This window comes from Embiotoca jacksoni, unplaced genomic scaffold (assembly GCF_022577435.1).
Source record: "Embiotoca jacksoni isolate LCO1_2020_lvr unplaced genomic scaffold, fEmbJac1.0.p SCAF_43, whole genome shotgun sequence".
NCBI classification, from domain to species: Eukaryota; Metazoa; Chordata; class Actinopteri; family Embiotocidae; genus Embiotoca; species Embiotoca jacksoni.
This window is the reverse complement of record NW_027185396.1, coordinates 1,787,068-1,804,870: the sequence shown is the minus strand read 5'-3', so window position 1 is coordinate 1,804,870 and position 17,803 is coordinate 1,787,068. Positions and strand designations below refer to the sequence as shown.

The 17,803-nt window shown below is 40.8% G+C and overlaps 2 protein-coding genes across 2 annotated transcripts in view; one reads left to right on the top strand and one right to left on the bottom strand.

Moving 5' to 3' along the window:
- Positions 1 to 8,959, bottom strand: part of slco4a1 (solute carrier organic anion transporter family, member 4A1) — a 43,703-nt gene extending 34,744 nt beyond the window's left edge. Inside the window, exon 1 of the mRNA XM_069169127.1 lies at positions 8,849 to 8,959. The gene's annotated coding sequence lies outside the window, so the exon portion shown is untranslated. The remainder of the gene's footprint in view (positions 1 to 8,848) is intronic.
- A 5,491-nt stretch (positions 8,960 to 14,450) lies between these two features.
- On the top strand, positions 14,451 to 16,940 carry trim108 (tripartite motif containing 108). Its single transcript, XM_069169173.1, has 2 exons — positions 14,451 to 14,717; positions 15,260 to 16,940. Exons 1-2 carry the CDS (start codon positions 14,451 to 14,453, stop codon positions 16,427 to 16,429), a joined length of 1,437 nt encoding a protein of 478 aa, XP_069025274.1. The 3' UTR covers positions 16,430 to 16,940.
- The last annotated feature ends 863 nt before the right edge of the window (positions 16,941 to 17,803 follow it).

The following is a 17,803-nucleotide window of genomic DNA, read 5'->3' as shown; positions in this document are numbered from 1 at the left end:
GCTCCATGGTCAGTATCCTGTAAAACCTTTCTCTCAAGAGATTAAAGCTACAGTCATGAAACCACGTGTTTGCATCACAGTGGAACATTTCATCAACTCTCTTCAAGAAACAGTAGTTGGCTCAGTTAAAATTTGGTTGGCTGGTTACATTTCCCCAACAGGAAGTGACAGATGGAAATTTAAACTTTGTCAGCATAAAATTACTTTTTGTCTTCCTTTTCCTCATTTTCAATAATCTTCATTTGAATGCAAACAGAGACTGCTTTGCACTGTGAGAAATAGAATTAAGACATTTTAAAATAATTTCCCCAATAATCCCATTTAGTCCAGTGCAAATATTAAACACTAAAGTTTTATTTTCAATGTAAAAAATAATTCTGGGTTCAGAAGCCAGTGGGTCACTCAGTCCACCACTTTGTTCAACAAATATTTAATGGATTATCATGACTTCATTTTGATTTTGGCTGACTGGCTCAATTTGAAGTGTCCCCTTTATTTTTTTTTTAGCAGTGTCGTTCCTCCTTGGCACTGCTGGTTTACTGTCACTGCGAGACTTGATGGAACTGAGCCCTTGTTTAACAAAATGTCTGCTGTGAAACCAGTGTGTAGGTTTGTTTACTGTAATAGGAGGGAAGTTCTGAGGACATTTTCAAACTTTATTTAACTGCCTAAAATCACTGATTAGACTACACAAAAGTAAAGTTACATTTCCTGTTTCCATAACAACATAATGTACCTGCTTGAGCCAAGGCTGGACTACCAACTATTGAAACGAACAACTGCCCAGTGGCCAGGAGCACTCCATACAGTTGTGGCAGCATAATTTCAATTTCAATGACCTTTATGGGTCGAGCTAACTTTTCACTCTCCAAAGGAAAGTTTGATTTTCACTTTCATTCATTAATTAATTAGTTTGTTTCAATTAAATTCAATTTTATTTCTATGGTACCAAATCACAACATAAGTCATCTCAGTGCACTAAACATAGGAAGGTCCTCACAACAGAACTCACATTTTAGAGACAAAGTTTAAATCTGACTCAAAGAAAAAGCAGAAATTTGCCACCTGGTGCAGATGTTTTGTACACTGCTGATTACCTGATTTATTTTGTTCATATTGTGGCCATTTGTTGTGAAGTTTCATTAAATTGCTTCATTTTTTTCTGTTCTAGAAAGGTCTAATTAGTCCATCAACATACCATAATGCTGCAACCAAAACTTATTTTCAATAATAACACATCCGATCAGAATTTTCTTCTATAATTTATTGATTTTTCAGTGAGTAAAATGTTGTTATTCACTGAAGCCCGAGTGTAAATTTCCATACACCTTGTTGTGTCTGACCAGCTGTCAAAAACCCTAAAGACGGTTAAAATGATAGAAAACTAACAAATAAAAAAAGCTGCTAAAATTACTGCAAGATCACAATTAATTTAGTTTCAAGTGAAAAATCCACTGATGGATCAGTTCAGCTGCTCAGTTTCTGCTCGTCTGGGAAAATAATGAAACTGCTGAGTTTAGTGGGAGTCACTGAAGGCTGAAGATTACATTTCTGTCCTGAGGGGGGGTCGATTCAAGGCTAATCAAAAGGCTAATCAAAATAAAGAGTAAGAAATGAAATAGTTACACTGTCCCTCAAACACACTCTCGAACACACACACACACACACACACACACACACACACACACACACACACACACACACACACACACACACGCACACACACACAAAATGAGATCTAGCATTAAGTGTACTTTTTATCTCATCCACTCTGTAAATAAGCCAATAAACCATCTTTACTTGTTTTCATTGATAAATATGACAATATGACTGAACCTGCCACCGTCAATTACAACAATTACAACTACACAATTTCAGCTGATATGGCCTTAAGGTACTCTGATACATCAGTACACATCTGGAAATGTGTGCAGTACATAGACAGTACACCGGCAGGCGAGTTCCTATCTGTTGTTCAGTTCCAGTCTTCCCAGTACAGCAGTCAGTCACTTCACTGGGGACCAGCTAATCTCACTCTGCAGGGCCTCACTGTCACTGTGGGGAACTCATGGGAGAGGACAAAGTAGGCACTGACCCAATAATGCTCTTCTGCTTGACTGCAGCTCAGAGAACAAACACAGGCAGCAGACAGCACAGTTCATTCAGCCTTCACCTCTGCAGCAGCAAGGAGGCATCGCGACTTCCTTCCCTCCTCCTCTCCCTGCCCGGCTTTCAGGATCCCACAAACACAGTATGAACAGGAACAGGCTGCAGGGAGTGAGAGGACAGATTCTCCGGCTCTACCTGTTCTGCACCTGAGGCTGAGACAACATTTGCATAACATGCAAATCATTGTGTTCTGTTCTCCAGGCACACAGAACGTTGCTTTGAATACATGAGAGCTGATCACAGGGAAAAAGAAAAGCATCAAATAACACAACAGAGCAGCAGGTGAAGTTATGCTCAAAGGCTCAGAAATGATAAAAGAAACATACTCCCCCCCCCCTCTCATTAATCAAGAGATTCTCTTTCTGATAAATCAATTAGTGTATAAAATGATGAATAATGACTAAAAATGTCCCATCAAAAGTCTTATTTTATCAGATAAAGAGTCCAAAACTGAAAAATGAACAGTGAAAATGATCAAATAAACCAAAAACTGTTGCAGGTTAATTTTCTGTAATTAGACTGATGGATTACTGGACCAATCCTTTCAGCTTCATATGTATGACAAAGTGTCTATTTCTACCTCACACTTTCCATGCACAAATTCATATGCATAGAGTTTCTGTTTAGCATCTGTTAGCACCGTTCATGTAAATACTCCATGTATGCGGTCCTGTACATATTTAACAACTGCACTCCCTGCATATATCTGGTTCGGGCAAACAAAGATATATGTATATTGTGTTTGTATTATTAAATGTCATCCGTATTTTATATTTCCTTTGTGTTGCACCGACTTGACCTGTTTTTCTCAATTTGGTTGAATCCTGTACAAAGTGGGGTTCATCAGGTCTCCAGTCCAACAGAGGGCCGACACATTAAGACAAACATTCACACTCACATTCACACTTTTGACCAATTTAGAATCACCAATTCACACATCATTAGTTTGGACCATTATCATTACATCTGTTATACTTGTAAAAAAAACAAAAACGAGGTTGTATTTCTCCACAGTATTCTCAGATGTTAGCATGTAAAAGGATGAATTTGTTCAGTGATTAAGAAAGTGCTATCCTCAGGAAATCCTTCACATTTTCATGAGAACCATATAAGATTGAAATCCTAAAATAACAATGCTGCCTCTATTCACGGTGAAACAGCTCAAATAAAATTGACTTCCTTCCTAACAAATAAATCAGTTGCTTGCTTGCAATGTTATATTTTCATTCCCGAAGAAAATAATCACAGAAGAAAATATATTAACAATTAACGGCAAATTATTTGCACCAAAAAAACAACAATGTCCCCAGTGAGTAAAGACCTTTAGAGTAATTGGATTTTTAACTGATCAACTCATTTTCTCATTCTCTCATAGTCAGGCTGAAGCCACCAGCTAGCAGGAGGGAATTTTATCTTTGTCTTTTCAACACACCTTATTTACCAGATTCTGTTTTTAATACTATTTCTAATTGTTTTAGAATTTTCACTATGAAAGAATTGTAATCTAAATGTAATGAAACCAGATTAATAATACCTTCACAAACAACAATAAAGCTTACTAACTTACTAAGTGACAACCAGCATTTGTAGCAGAATAACGTTGTTCCAGACGACCTCTTAGCATCTGCTGCCAGTCGAGAAACCGTCTGGCATCTTTAAATACCCGGATTGAGCGGGTACAGAGCTCACGTGGTGGAGGCTGATGAATGTTAGGTCATAGGAATTGAAGGAAAATAGCTTTGCTGTGAGAGTCATTATTTAATATTAATACCACATACTGTAAAAGAATATTTGATCCATATCATCGTATCATATCATCTCCATATCATGCATATGATTCACAGATCAAAGGGACCCCCATAATGGAGGTTAACAGGGGTCTGGCAGCTGATTTTTGCCTCTCACCCCCGGCCTGCCCACGTAAAGCCCTACTTTTGAAACGATGCATTGGACTGCGTTTTTGCAGCTATTTGAATGTAAACAAATATTAAACAATCTATTAATAGACACTGTGAGCTGCAGGAGATCATCCAGTAGAATTTACTGAGATCAGCTCCACTACAGTGAAAGTAAGCCGTGTCGGATGAGGTCAAGTGAATGTGAGCCACACCGTCAGCATGCATACTACATCAACCTCCCGGCCTACATCTCTCAGACGTGCCAGCACACGTGACCTTGCTGCCTCCTGTTGGTGGTGAAATCATCTGGAAGAAGTCACCTAGAGAGCCAGTCAATGGGGAGGGGGGGAGGGAGGGGGGGACGTGTCGTTGATGGAACAGAATCATATAAAATTCCTATTATTAAAATGAAGAGTGTATTTAAATGTCTAAAAATTATAATATTGCCGTTTAATATTTTGCCCTTCATGAACACCATATCCCACAAGACATTAGGTTAAAAGTCACCTGCTCCACAAAACAGATGAGTCAGTGAGCAAGTCCAGGGGTTGTGGTGAGTTCAATGTCTGCGTGAAACAGCAGCGATGACACCTAAAAAGTGATTTCACAACAGATTTTTGTGGCTATAAAAAAAGGCTCATCTAAAATCACACGAGTACCCGGCCCTGCTGCACTAGTAAAAACAGGGGGGTTTTTTTGGGTTTTTTTCCACTCATAGTAATGTTTAATGTTTACATCAAAGGATCACGTATTATGAACATGGTATTTTGACATTAAGTGATGCTTATGGACGTCAGCGCATGCACCTCGGTCCTGACCGCATCACTGTTGCCCCAGTAATGACGTTAAAACACCCTCGAGTGTAATATTGCGATTGTACAACACGTTACCAACTAAATCAAATATTTAATCTAAATGTGTTCATATTCACTCTCAAAATATCAAACTTTTTTTAGTGCAATCTCCATTTCCATGGCAACACATGGGGTACAACTAAGAACTGGACAACAGTCAGTCGTGTCAGTAGACTCTTATCGTAATGTTTGCAATGTTTACGACTCCAGGAAGTAGTCTGACCCTTAGCAACCACCTAGCAACAGAGAGGATTTCTAGTCTCTAACCGGATAAATACAGAACATAGAAACACTAAACTGATCAGCTGGCTCAGTCTGGTTGGAACAAAGATGTCTGATGAACAAAGATATCTGATGAACAAAGATATCTGATGAACAAAGATATCTGATGGACAAAGATATCTGATGGACAAAGATATCTGATGGACAAAGATATCTGATGAACAAAGATATCTGATGAACAAAGATATCTGATGAACAAAGATATCCATGAACTCATGTGTTTTTAACATTTTAGCTCCGTGTCATGTGTTCAAACCAAACCGGTCCAGCTAGCCTCCTCTAGGATTGTAAGTGCGTGACTATCCGTGGTGTTACGGTACGGGTGCTCAGAGCGACCAAAAAGGACCAAAAGAGACCCGACTTCACCAAATGGGTCATTTAATAGAACTATAACAAGTAGAAACTACATTATATTACTTAGTATATGACATTCAACTCTAATTGACTGCGGGCTAGTTTGGCAGATAAAAACAACCCAAAGACTAACAGGCCTTTGAGATTTTATGGCTTAAAAGTTGCATAACCCAAGCGGCACTTCACAGCGTGCGAGTTTCTGTGAACTGGGTCGGACAATCCCTCCAAATGAAACTGCATTAGTTCTGCACGGCACTCATCACCGCCGAGGCTGAACTCCCCCGTGAAATCACTCCGGTGTCATTAAAAGAAACGCAATGTTCCACATTTGGTACGCCCTGCGGTTCTTACATTGTGCGTCACTTCAGATGGGAATGGGTGTAATATAAATCAGCTGTGTGGAGGGATGATGTCAGTGAACAGCTTGTTGCAGCTGTGATGAGATGTAAGGAACAAAGTGAACAAGAGGAAGTTCAACCTTTGGTGAACGCACTGACAGGTCTTTTATGGTTTGAGAGGAAATGCTGAGTCAGCCCACACGGAGGATTTACTCCTGATCAGACCTCAACTGGAAGACAATATGTTCAAATGTTCACAGCAGCGTGCACACGCAGCGACTTCTGTGATATATCTCAGTGATTATGCAGCAAGAAGTGTGCAGTGTTGATTTTACATCACACTGAAGAGGAAGCAGTGAGCAGCTTAAAGCCGGTGGTTATTCGTTATGAGGAGTCATTTAGTGATCCAGTGGCTGCACACATTCATAATCCTTTTTTCCTCACACACACCCACACACAGTAGCCAGATCACAAGCAGCGCTGAGTCCTTATGGTGGCCTTCGTGAGCAGCCCGGTCCGCCAGCTGAATCTCACCGAGCTCATATCCACAGAAAGGCCAGAGAGCGGCGTCCTGATCAGAACCACGCTGCCTCCGTGACCCACACTGAACTCTTCGGAGAAACACCTCGACAGTAAAACCCCACACTTGAAGGAAAATCTCAGGTAATATGTTTATTCACTTTCTTGCTGAAGCCAGATCATAAAATAGCTGAGCATACATATTGGAACCAGCGAGCTGCGGGTCTCGTGTCCAAAGGTAACGAAATCCACCCAACAGCCCTTCTGTAGCTCACTAATTAATCAGCATGTCCCGAGCTGATTTTAAAGATCCGTACCGAGGTCAGTCAGTTTAACAGATCGGTATCGACCACACTGAGCTATATTCTGCCCTGACGTCTGCAATGGAAGCAATTTGCAAAGCGTTGGTAACAGAGCTGCGTTCAATACTGCTAATTTGACAGTCCTAAAAAAGAAACACAAAGATATCCGTGACGAAGTGTCATTATTTTTTGAATTTGGTGTGATGTGAATGTTAAACCCAGCTCAGAACAAACACTGGAGGTGAACCTGCTCAACAAGCTGACGGTGTCGCCTGCGACTGTCAGTTCAGAAGTGGCCAGTTTTAGAAGTAAAATAGTGTTTTTTTTCTGTTGTTAGAGGAGACGCCAACTCCTCTAAATAACCCTTCCTAAAAAAAAAAAGACAAAACAGGAGATCTCCTCTCTCAAGTTCACAACATAAATTCTGTTGAAGCACCCATGGGCGGCTCCAAATTCTCCACTATCACTGTCCTATTTCATGCTTTAAGATGCTACAAATTATGTCTAGCTATTAAGAAGCCCAGAAAGCTGGTAGTTAAAACAGAAGTAAAGACAATTGTTACAAAGAGTAGTAGCACTGAACTTAGTTATTTGTGGTCAGCACCTTTTAAACACTGGTGTGTTCCTCCTCCTCTTCTGCAATGACTCTCGCGAGTTAAGATTATCTAACAGAGTGAGCTAAACCCAATTCACCCCCTTTTCTCTTGTTTCACCGAAGTGAAAAAAAAAACAATTTTGATGCTCCAACAACTGATTTTTACCACATAAATAAAAGAGTAGAACTTAAATCACATGTGAATGAAAAATGAAACTTCTAAAAAGCTTCCTATAGCCTCATTTAGGCTCTTACTCGAGGAATTTCCAGTATTTCATGTGGTTTAAACTGCCTTTAAATCAAATATGTTCATGTATTTGATTCATTATTAAGTTATTTAAGTAGCCCCTCTACATGAATGAATAAGGCAGTTGTTAAATGCAAGACTTTTGTTAGTAGAACCCATACATGATCCTGCTGTGCAGCTCTGAATCAGGAAAACACTTATAATCTCACATTGAATAAACTATATCTGTACTGAGGCGCCTTTAAACATAAAACCCTCTTCTCCTGATTGTAGTCGTTTCCGGTTTGTTCTGTCAGCCCCCACCAACAGTCTCAGGTGGACAGCTGGGGGAATTCCCCCTGATGAACTTTCCGTGCACGTCTGCACCACATACAGGCCGAGAAGCAGCGCAGCGCGTCCCCGGAGCGCAGGAGTGGGTGTCCTGAGTTCTCGTAACCATTATGTATTTATAAGAAACAAAAGACGAGACACGTAGGACGCCAGATGTCGATGCTGTGGCTCAGCTGCGGTTTTTACACACGTTTCTCAGACATCACGTACCAGACAGACAGATTCGCGCTTCTTGTCAGGAACCTAATTATTACTGATAATCAATCCTAAACACACGATGGCATACTGGGAATCGTTCCAGCTGATTTGGTAACATGGTAACCCCAGCTGATGGAGTCCCTTCCGTGGGAGTCTCCGCTGACATGGCCTGCAGGGAATGAGTCTCTATCTTATTGTAGCTATAAACAATACATGTACAAATGGGTGGGTGGGCATTTTCGGACACATCAACGGCACGTGGCAGTAGGATATATGTTTAGAAATAATTCCATTTTTATGGAAATATGGTCTGCGTTTTTTTTTAATAGACTCTCCTCTAATAGCCTATTCTTAGGTTTATTTTTCTATGATACGCTTTGAAACCTTGTCCATAAATGACATTGTGTTTGCTACAGTGCAGTATTGTATGGCAGAACATGCCCACAGATTAGAGTCAGCTCTGTGTGCGGGATTAATGCGACCAGATGATGAACAAGCCTTTTGTTCATTTTAGCCCATCGCCCAAATAATAATGATAATAATAATAATAATAATAATAATAATAATAATACAAATAGAAGCAGCGCTGTTACTGTGATCAACAAATGACATCCTGATCGGTGAGGATGCTGCATGCAGACTGAGTGTATTTCACACGATCATTTTCAGCCTCGAACATGTGGACGTCCTCACTACTGATGCTGAGCAGCCGCCCGCACCGTCATCATCACCGGCGTTACATGTGGAAATAAACAGGCTTACCTTCGAATAAACGTGTATTAGTCCGATTCTTCTCACATAATGTTCCGTCATTTGTGTCTCGTGAGGAAAAAACAGGCTACAAATGTGATGCAATTAATTGCACCGCTGCTGGTAAGCGCCCTTCTTCAGTGGAGCGACGGGGGCTGTATGAGCTCTCTGTATGGAGGGCGATTGGTGCCACACAAAAAAGAAACGGGAAAAAAAAATACAAATTCTAATATTATTATTCGTGTTTTGAAAAACAAGTAAAAGAGCACATTACAATATTATACATTATTATACTAATATTACAATTGCAGTTTAATTATTCAATACTACAATACAAGCTGCTGCCTATAAATCACTGACTGCTATAGTATTAAATGCACCAAACCAGTACCATCATTACAAAAATGTAAATGTCATTTAGTTGTGACTGGAAAAAAAAAAAAGATTAAACAATTTACAGAGCAATATAGAGAAGAACTCATAGCCTACTGTAGAGTTGCAAGCTGATGCTGGTATTCTCATTTCAAAGCTCAGTGTCAGGCAATATTGTTCTGTCATCCACAGCTTTGGACCAGAGTGAAATACTTCAACAATGAACTGTGTTCCCATAAAAATGTACCCATAGAAGTAGTTGTCGGTATAGAGACTCAAAGTTCACTCAAAGAGAGGAGGTCAGGGTGAATCAATGGGGAAAAAAATGTATGAAATCACCCCTGAACACTCCCCCAAAAAATATGGTGAATGTGTCATTATTGTGAGCATGCTGACAAAAGAATTTAGCTCAATACATGGCTGCACTTTAGAATTGAGGTTCTTATTTTTAGTAAAAAGTTACAAAACTACAATATAAAAAACGTTAACTTTCAAAGTAAAAGTTCAGAAATAAAAAAGTATTCTAAACAAAATGTAATTAAATTTATGTTGGTTTGTGGATTCAGATTTTACACACTAAACATGAGATCAACAAAACTGTTGTTAAAATGAGCTCCACCATGAACAGACTGCAAGTACATTAATGTGTTTTGTACTGACCTTAAACGTTGTATACAGCATCCGATCACTGCCAGTACCAACACTCAGTTAGATAAAGGGTTAAATTGGAGGTGGGCTAGAGGCCCTGTGGCTGAGTCAGCCTGGGACCGACACATAAATAAATCCACCCCCGAGCTTCAACACAATTTACAGCTGAGATGCTATTTAAAATGTTGCTGACACACCGTATACAGACGTTAATTCAAATATGCTATTTTTTTTTTTTTTTTTACCACATAAGTTGTTTTTTACCTTTTCCTGCTGCTGCTGTGTTTGGCATCAATGACCTCCTTTATTTAAGATTCATTTAACTCAGAGGCCATCCTCTCCTCCAATAGTTGTAATGCACGATGATGCACTCTTGTGGTGCTATCAGCTCTCGACCAATCGCTGTGCTGAGCAGTCAAAGCTGAACCAGCAGTCTTCCGACAAGTTATCTGACTGATGAGTTGAGGGTTCCCCATGACCTTAACAAAATAAAACCAGCACGGTGGAGGATGGATGGATGGATGGATGGATGGTTAGACAGACAACCAATGGCAGTCAAAGTCAGTTGTAATTGTTGGTTGAAAGTCAGAGCTATGAGCCGAAGGAAAACAAAAACAAAAATCAACCCACAATAGATAAATAGATGAATAAGATAAAAAGTGACGACGAGGAAAGAAAAGTGCTGATCATTGCACAAATATTGTTTTGGATTTTATGGTCTTGTACATTGTACTTGAGCCCATTTATCAATATGAAATATTAAATAGAGTATGGGTTCAGATTTGTCAGTGTTATGTAGATCTACAAGCATATTCAGGTAGAAAATATCGTATATTCTATACTTCAGGGGTGGCCAACCAGTCAGAGACTAAGAGCCACATTTTTTACTGTGTTACCGCAAAGAGCCACATCATACACATGGGCACACATGAACATCACCCCATCCCTTCCTCTTACACACACACCTCTGCTCAGCCAAATTTATTGTGTGTCATTATCATGTCACACACCAACATGATAATGACAGAAAAGGACTCCTACAGTACTAAGACCACAGGCCAGTCATTTTCAACAATGAACATTGTGTGAACTGTCTCACACACACAAACTCTCAGTTCAACAAAGTCCACAAACAAAAACATAATAATTTACAATAGCGTTTTTCACTTACTATGCATGTTGCTTAGTGCGACTTCTGGCATTCCTTGCCTTGAACAATCCTCTTCAAATCTGGCTTGTATTCTGTTGTTGCCACTCGAAGCAATTCTTTCACATGGGTGTCAGTCAGAAAGATCGATGCTTTGATTTCACGTGTTTCAGGGTAGAAAACACAGACTCAGACGTATGTTGACCCAAACATTGACAGTATCTTAAGCACAGCCCGTTTGACATTGGGGTATTTTTCCATTGGCACACTTTTCCAGAACTCAATGGTCCCTTCCCTTAAAGCAGGTTTCAGTTGGTCCTCCTCACAAAGATCGATCATCTCCAACTCAGCCGCGGCCTCATCTGTGACTAGCGGGGCTTTCAAACAGTCCGTCTCCGCATTAAATGGGTCAACGAGGAACGTAATCTGTGGCCTTTTCAGTTGTAGATCTTGGAACCGGGTCACAAAGCTTTCGTGCAGGTTTTCAACCAGTGTTGCATATCTGGCTCTTTGCTTCTTCAGGGCGGCGCTGGTGACTTGCCCGCTGGCTTTTAGCAGAGTGGGAAAATGCGTTAAATCTCCCTTTTGAATATGCGTCTTGAACAGCTTCAGTTTGTTGACAAACGCAAACACACTTTGCAGCAGGTCAGGCAGCATTTTTAACTTACCCTGCAGGGTCAGGTTCAGTCTGTCCAAGTGACACAGCATGTCGACCAAAAAGGCCAGATCCATAATCCACTCGATGTCCGAGAGCTCGGGATAGTCCTTGTCCTTCTCTTCCATGAACAGTTTCACGGCATCCAAAAGCTCAAAGAAGCGAGTGAGTACCTTGCCTTTTGACAGCCACCTCACAGTGCAGCGGCAGGTCACCTGGAAGTCCTTGGTCCAGCTCAGCGATGAGATTCTTGAATTGCCTGTGGTTAAGCGCATGTGTGCGGATGTAGTTGACGATTTCCATCACAGGCTTCATGACGTTGTCTAAATTCAATGATTTAGACACGAGTTGCTCCCTGTGGATGATGCAGTGGAAATTCCAAAACTCGGGAAATGTTTGGTCAGCTTTGCACAGCCCCACAAGTCCGTTCACAGATCCGATCATGGCCGGCGCTCCATCCGTGGCTATTGCAGTTAGCTTCGGTATGGGCAGATTTGCTTTCGCAAATGCAGCCATCATTGTTTCTTTCACATCTATGCCACAGGTTCTGTCTTTTAATGGCACAACATCAAGGAGTTCTTCTTTGATCACACAATCTTTTGACACAGACCGTGTAAATATTGCCAGCTGAGGCTCGTCTTGTACGTCACAACTCTCATCCAATGCGACACTAAAATACTCACATGTTGAAGGTCAGAGTGCAACTGTGATTCAATAGCCGTGTTAATGTCCGATATCCTGTGTTCAACAGTGTGGCGGGACAGTTGGACATCTGATACCATTCGTTTTAGTTTGTCGTTTTCAGGAGACAAGATTTCAACAACGTCACTGAGGCATTTTTTAACGAACTCCCCTTCATTAAATGGCTTTTTAGCCCGTGCAATGCTCCAGGCCAGTTGATACGATGCAAGCATGACAGTCTCTGACTGCTTCGTAATTTTTTGGAAAAACTGTACCTGCTTTTCTGCCTGACTTTTCAAAGTGTCCAACTTGTGCTTGTGAAGTTCAGTCCCTTTTGGAAATCCCTGGTCGATGTTAGCATGGAGTGAGCTGAAGTGGCGCTGAAGATTTGAAGCTTTGAAATGCGCTAATGACGTCTGACATATCAGGCAGAATGGCTCGCCATTACGTTCAACAAAAAAATATAAACTTTCCCACTCTGTTAAAAACGTCCTGTGTTCATCTTCATATTTTCGTTTAGCTGTGCATTTTTTTCCTGCCATTTTGAGAGCGAAATTGACACTAATTGTTTACTCAAATGATTTTGCCCTCCTGCTTTGTGGAATTTCACCTCATGCGCGTTTGACGAAAATACCATATTGAACTCAAGCGAAGCGAACACGCACAAAAAAAAAAACACAAACACAAATGTTGATATGAACGTAAAAGAGCCGCATGAAACCAGGCAAAGAGCCGCATGCGGCTCGGGAGCCGCGGGTTGGCCACCCCTGCTATACTTTTATCTGGTCACTCGTCCAATCTTATACGTGCTTTAAACCTGCAGAACGAGCAGTGGCAGGGACTGCAGTGTTTCAAACATACATTCACCGAGCACTTTGTCAGGAACCTGCCTATTCATGATCCAGTCAGCCAATCGTGTGGCAATGTTGCAACCAAGAGATCCTGCAGACAAATGTGAGAAGCTTCTGTTCATGTTCACATTTAAATTAGGAAACTATGTGGTCTCTTGACTGTGTATTATTGTGAATATCAATCGATGGACATGCTGATTTTTTTCCTCTGCAGAGAACTGTGATGATAACAATCCACCTCCTAACTTTGAAAGGGAACGGGAGAGGACTCTGAGAGCAAAATGATGAAAATGAAATTAACCAACCAGATCGTCCATCGTTAAACATGCAGACGTGGGTTTGGACGCCCTAATGAGCTTTAGACCGTGACTTTATCCCTTAGTCTTGTTCTAGTTTGTCTCAAAACAACAGGGAGTTTTTCATTAAAAAGACTGTGACTTTGACGTGACTTTGGCCTCCTTCCACTTCTCCGTCTGACGTGGATGTTAAGAACGGAGCGCTGAGAAACAGCAAAATCTCTTTCAGGCGTCATGTGGGTGCCTGGCCTGACGGACAAATGTAAATTGAGATTTCAAATTATAACGCAGGTTTGACTCTGTATACAGATGTTCCTTTATGAATTTAGAAAACTTAATTTATTCTTAAACTAAAACAAACAACTTGAATTTGCTATAAAATGCATTGTGTTTCTGAGCTTGTCGACTTCTTAGGGATACATGGATCTGACCGAACAGAAACCATGTAACATTTGATAGTCTTATGGAATATGATGCATAACTGTAGATTAAACTGAGCAACAGTATATACATTACTTAAAATAATCCTAAATAACTACGACACTAAAATGCACATTAATCCTATGAATCCAAAAACATGATATTAAAATAGTAAAACACTGACACGGAACATTTAGTGGAGTTTGTTATTTTACTTTTGATACTTTGAGAGCATTTAGCTGATAATACTTACATACTTTTACTGAAGTAAGGTTTTAAAAACAGAACTTTTCCTTGTAGTGAAGAATTTATTACTGATTCTTTTCTGGCTAAAATGACCTGGTATGATCTCTTGAAGGAATGATTCATGGGGTGTGGCCTCTTTATACACGAGGCTATCTGTCCTTTCCAAGAAATTGAAAGTGAACATTGCAATGATTTTAACTTTCACTTTCAATTTCTTGGAAAGGACAGATAGCCTCGAGTATAAAGAGGCCACACCCCATGAATCATTCTGGTGGAAGAGCAGACGGAGGTCGGAGCCATGGCGTCGTTTCTGTGCTCTGAGGATCTGACTTGTTGTATTTGTCTGAACTTCTTCTCCGATCCAGTGACTCTTCTCTGCGGCCACTCGTTCTGCAGGCAGTGTATTACAGACGTGCTCAGCACACACAGCCAGTGTCCACAGTGTCGGACACCCGTTTCAACAGAGGCCGAGAGTCTCCCCACCGTCCTTACTTTGAAAAGCCTCGCTGAAAAGGCCAAAGAAGCGGAGAAGATGAAGAAGGAGCGCGGAGACCAGAAATCAAAGGCAGGGTGGTTTTTCAAATGGAAACTATAATTTATATTATTTGCTGAAAGTGATCAGTTAAACGATGACGCTCATCTGATATGTTACTGTGTCCCCATTCCTGGAAACTTTATAGTGGGTGAAATTGTACACAACTTATCCGCTTATATTGAACTTTATGCATATTCAGGGTCGGGGTTGCTTCGAGGCAGAGACATATCTGACACTTCAATTAGAGAAAACAAACAACAAGATAGCACTGCCAAATGACCAGACTGGAGGTTTGAGAACAGTGTTTCACATAACAGGGGGTGATGTCACAGTGGGGTGCCACGTGGTTCCCACTGGTGCTAATTAGCAAATGTTTTCATGCTTAAAACCACAAACTGAGGTTGTGACATTTTTCTCAGTAACCGTCTGCCTGTGATCTGTCATACCTGTTTGTTTATTTACACTGCTGTCACTGCTTTGTGTCAGCATTCTACTAATATGTTCTTACTTATGTATCACCATGTTTAGTGGGTGTATTTATCAGTAGATAAAGTCTTTTCTTTGTTTTACAGGTGGATGAGTTGTGCCCTGAACATGAAGAAAAGCTGAAGTTGTTCTGCATCACAGATCAGCAGTTAGCTTGCATCATATGCAGAGATGGGGAGAGGCATGAAGGACACAAGTTTAAACCAATCAAAGAAGCAGCTGCAGATGTGAGGAAGAAGCTGGAGACGTTTGTGCAACAAGTATCTGGTGATATCAATGCAATAGAAAGTCTAGAAAACTCACAGAGGAAAGAAATCATGAAAACCAAAGACAAGTCTGAGCAGCTGAAGAAACAAATCCACCAACAGTTTGAGGAGTTGCACCAGTTCCTGAAAAAGAGAGAAGGTGAGATCAAGAATGAGCTGAAACACAAAGAGTTAGATGGTGTTGAGAAGATGAGAAAGAGCTTAAATGCTATAGAAACAGCTTTGTCTGAGAGCAGAGAGCTGGAGGGAGAAGTGACATCAGTTCTGAAAATCACAGACTCAGAGAGGTTTTTAAAGAGCTGGACTGAGAGGAACAAAACGGTGACCCCTAAACTTTTGTTCAATCCCAGATCAAAGCAGCTCCAAGTGGTGAATACTTCTCTCTCTTTGGGGCCTTATGAAAGCCACCTCCAGTTCTTTGTGTGGAAGGAGATGCTTCAGGTGATCCAGCCCCGAGCAGAACTCCTCACACTCAAAAGCAACAGTGCATCTCTGGCTGTGTCTGAGGATGGGCGGAGTTTGATTGGTTGTCCCAAAATAACCCCAGTTACACCATTTGTGGACCAATATGGATATGGATCTCAATGTTGGCAAGTTCAGTCCGCTATCGCTGCGTCTTCCTCAAGCACCAACCATGCATTCAGTGCCAGTGAGTTCTCCTCAGGGCAGCATTACTGGGAAGTAGAGGTTGGAACAAGGGACTTTTGGGAAATAGGTATAAAATGTAATTTCCTTAAATATGATGGAAAAAAATATTCCACCTGTGGTCCAAATGTAAGCAAAGAGTTAGCATTCACAGATAGGCCTCGGAAAATTGGGATTTACGTAGACTGCTCGTCCAAGAAGCTCTCTTTCTACCATGCAGACACCATGACACATGTTCCCACCATGAGCTATGATCTCACGTCCCTGCCGGTGTCAGCGTATTTCAACATCAGATACTCAGATACTCAGCCAGATCGTAACCCAGTGACCGTGTGCTGGTACTGAGCAGTGGTGATGCAGTGTTTCCACCTGTTCCCATGCATGAGATTGTCCATGTTTCTCTGCCACCACTAGAGGGCAGTGTTCTCCAGAGTTTATTACGTTATATGAGGGCAGTGTACAGCTGCCAGTCTACAGCTTGATTTTAAAGGGTAAAAAAAAACACCTTAAAGAAATTGTCACAAAATGTTGTATTAATAAAAAGAACAATTCTCTATCAAGCTCTCTTCATAATTAGGACAGTTTCTACACTGTATATATTTATGTTGCCACATTTGATTGTTTCCTTATCAAAGTGTTTGTGTAGTTTGATTTTGATTTCCATATTTTGAAACACTTTCTATGGATGCTGACGAGGGTTTACTGGGTCTAATGTAAAATTCTTATTCACTGTCTTTTTCAGATTTAATTTGATCTCATTTTCAGATTTGAATCCTCTTGCTGTGATGTCTTTGTCCTCTGATGCATATCCACATATGTTTTGATGTGCAAATTTCAAATAATAAAGTATCATATACGTTCACATTAACAAATTCCAAGTGAGACCTTTGATTGAAATGTAATTTATGAGGAGTCTTGTGTACTTGTGAGATTATGCACGGCCAATCTAGAATACCCACTTAACACCTGTAGAAAACCCACTCAGACACAGGTGGAACATTCAAACTCCACACAGGAAGGCCAAAATGTGAAGGTTTGTCATCTGGTTATTTATTGCATATTTTTTTTTTATGACGGACTAATATGACATAGCTTGAGGTTTTCTATTAATTTGTACAATTTGATAAAATCTTGATACAAACTAAAAATAATGAAAACCAGATTTTGAGACCAGATGGATGGAGGACCCGTGATAGTTAATATTCTACTTCACAGGAGAACATTTCTACAAAATGAACTATTAATCACATTAATTAAAGAGGAATAAAGTGGAGATAACCTGAAGCGTTTTTGGCCTCTATAAGGCCGAATAAGCGGTCGCCCTGTCTGGTCTGACTGCGGGATGCATTACGGGTCGCCGCTGTCTGACCTGTGTTAAAAGGAGTGATGCAGACTCGGTGGTCGGGGTGACGTCCCCCGGCTGCAGGCGGCGGTTGGGGAAAGGACCTGGGTCTGGCACAGTTCACCAGTCAGCAGCCAGGGGGCAGCAGGTCACGCTGTCTGCTTAGCCCTCCCGGAGCTGGACCGGACAAATCAGTCAGCTCGCTGCACCTCTGCTCACAGTGCAAGCCCGGAGAGGAGGAAACTAACATCTAACAAATGTTTCGCTGCCTCCATTTTACTGAATTTCTTCATCTTTCAGTGAAGTGCGGTTTTGAATGATCACTATTTTATGACCTTTTATCAAGCAAATGATTCATTAGTTAATCAAAAGAATGA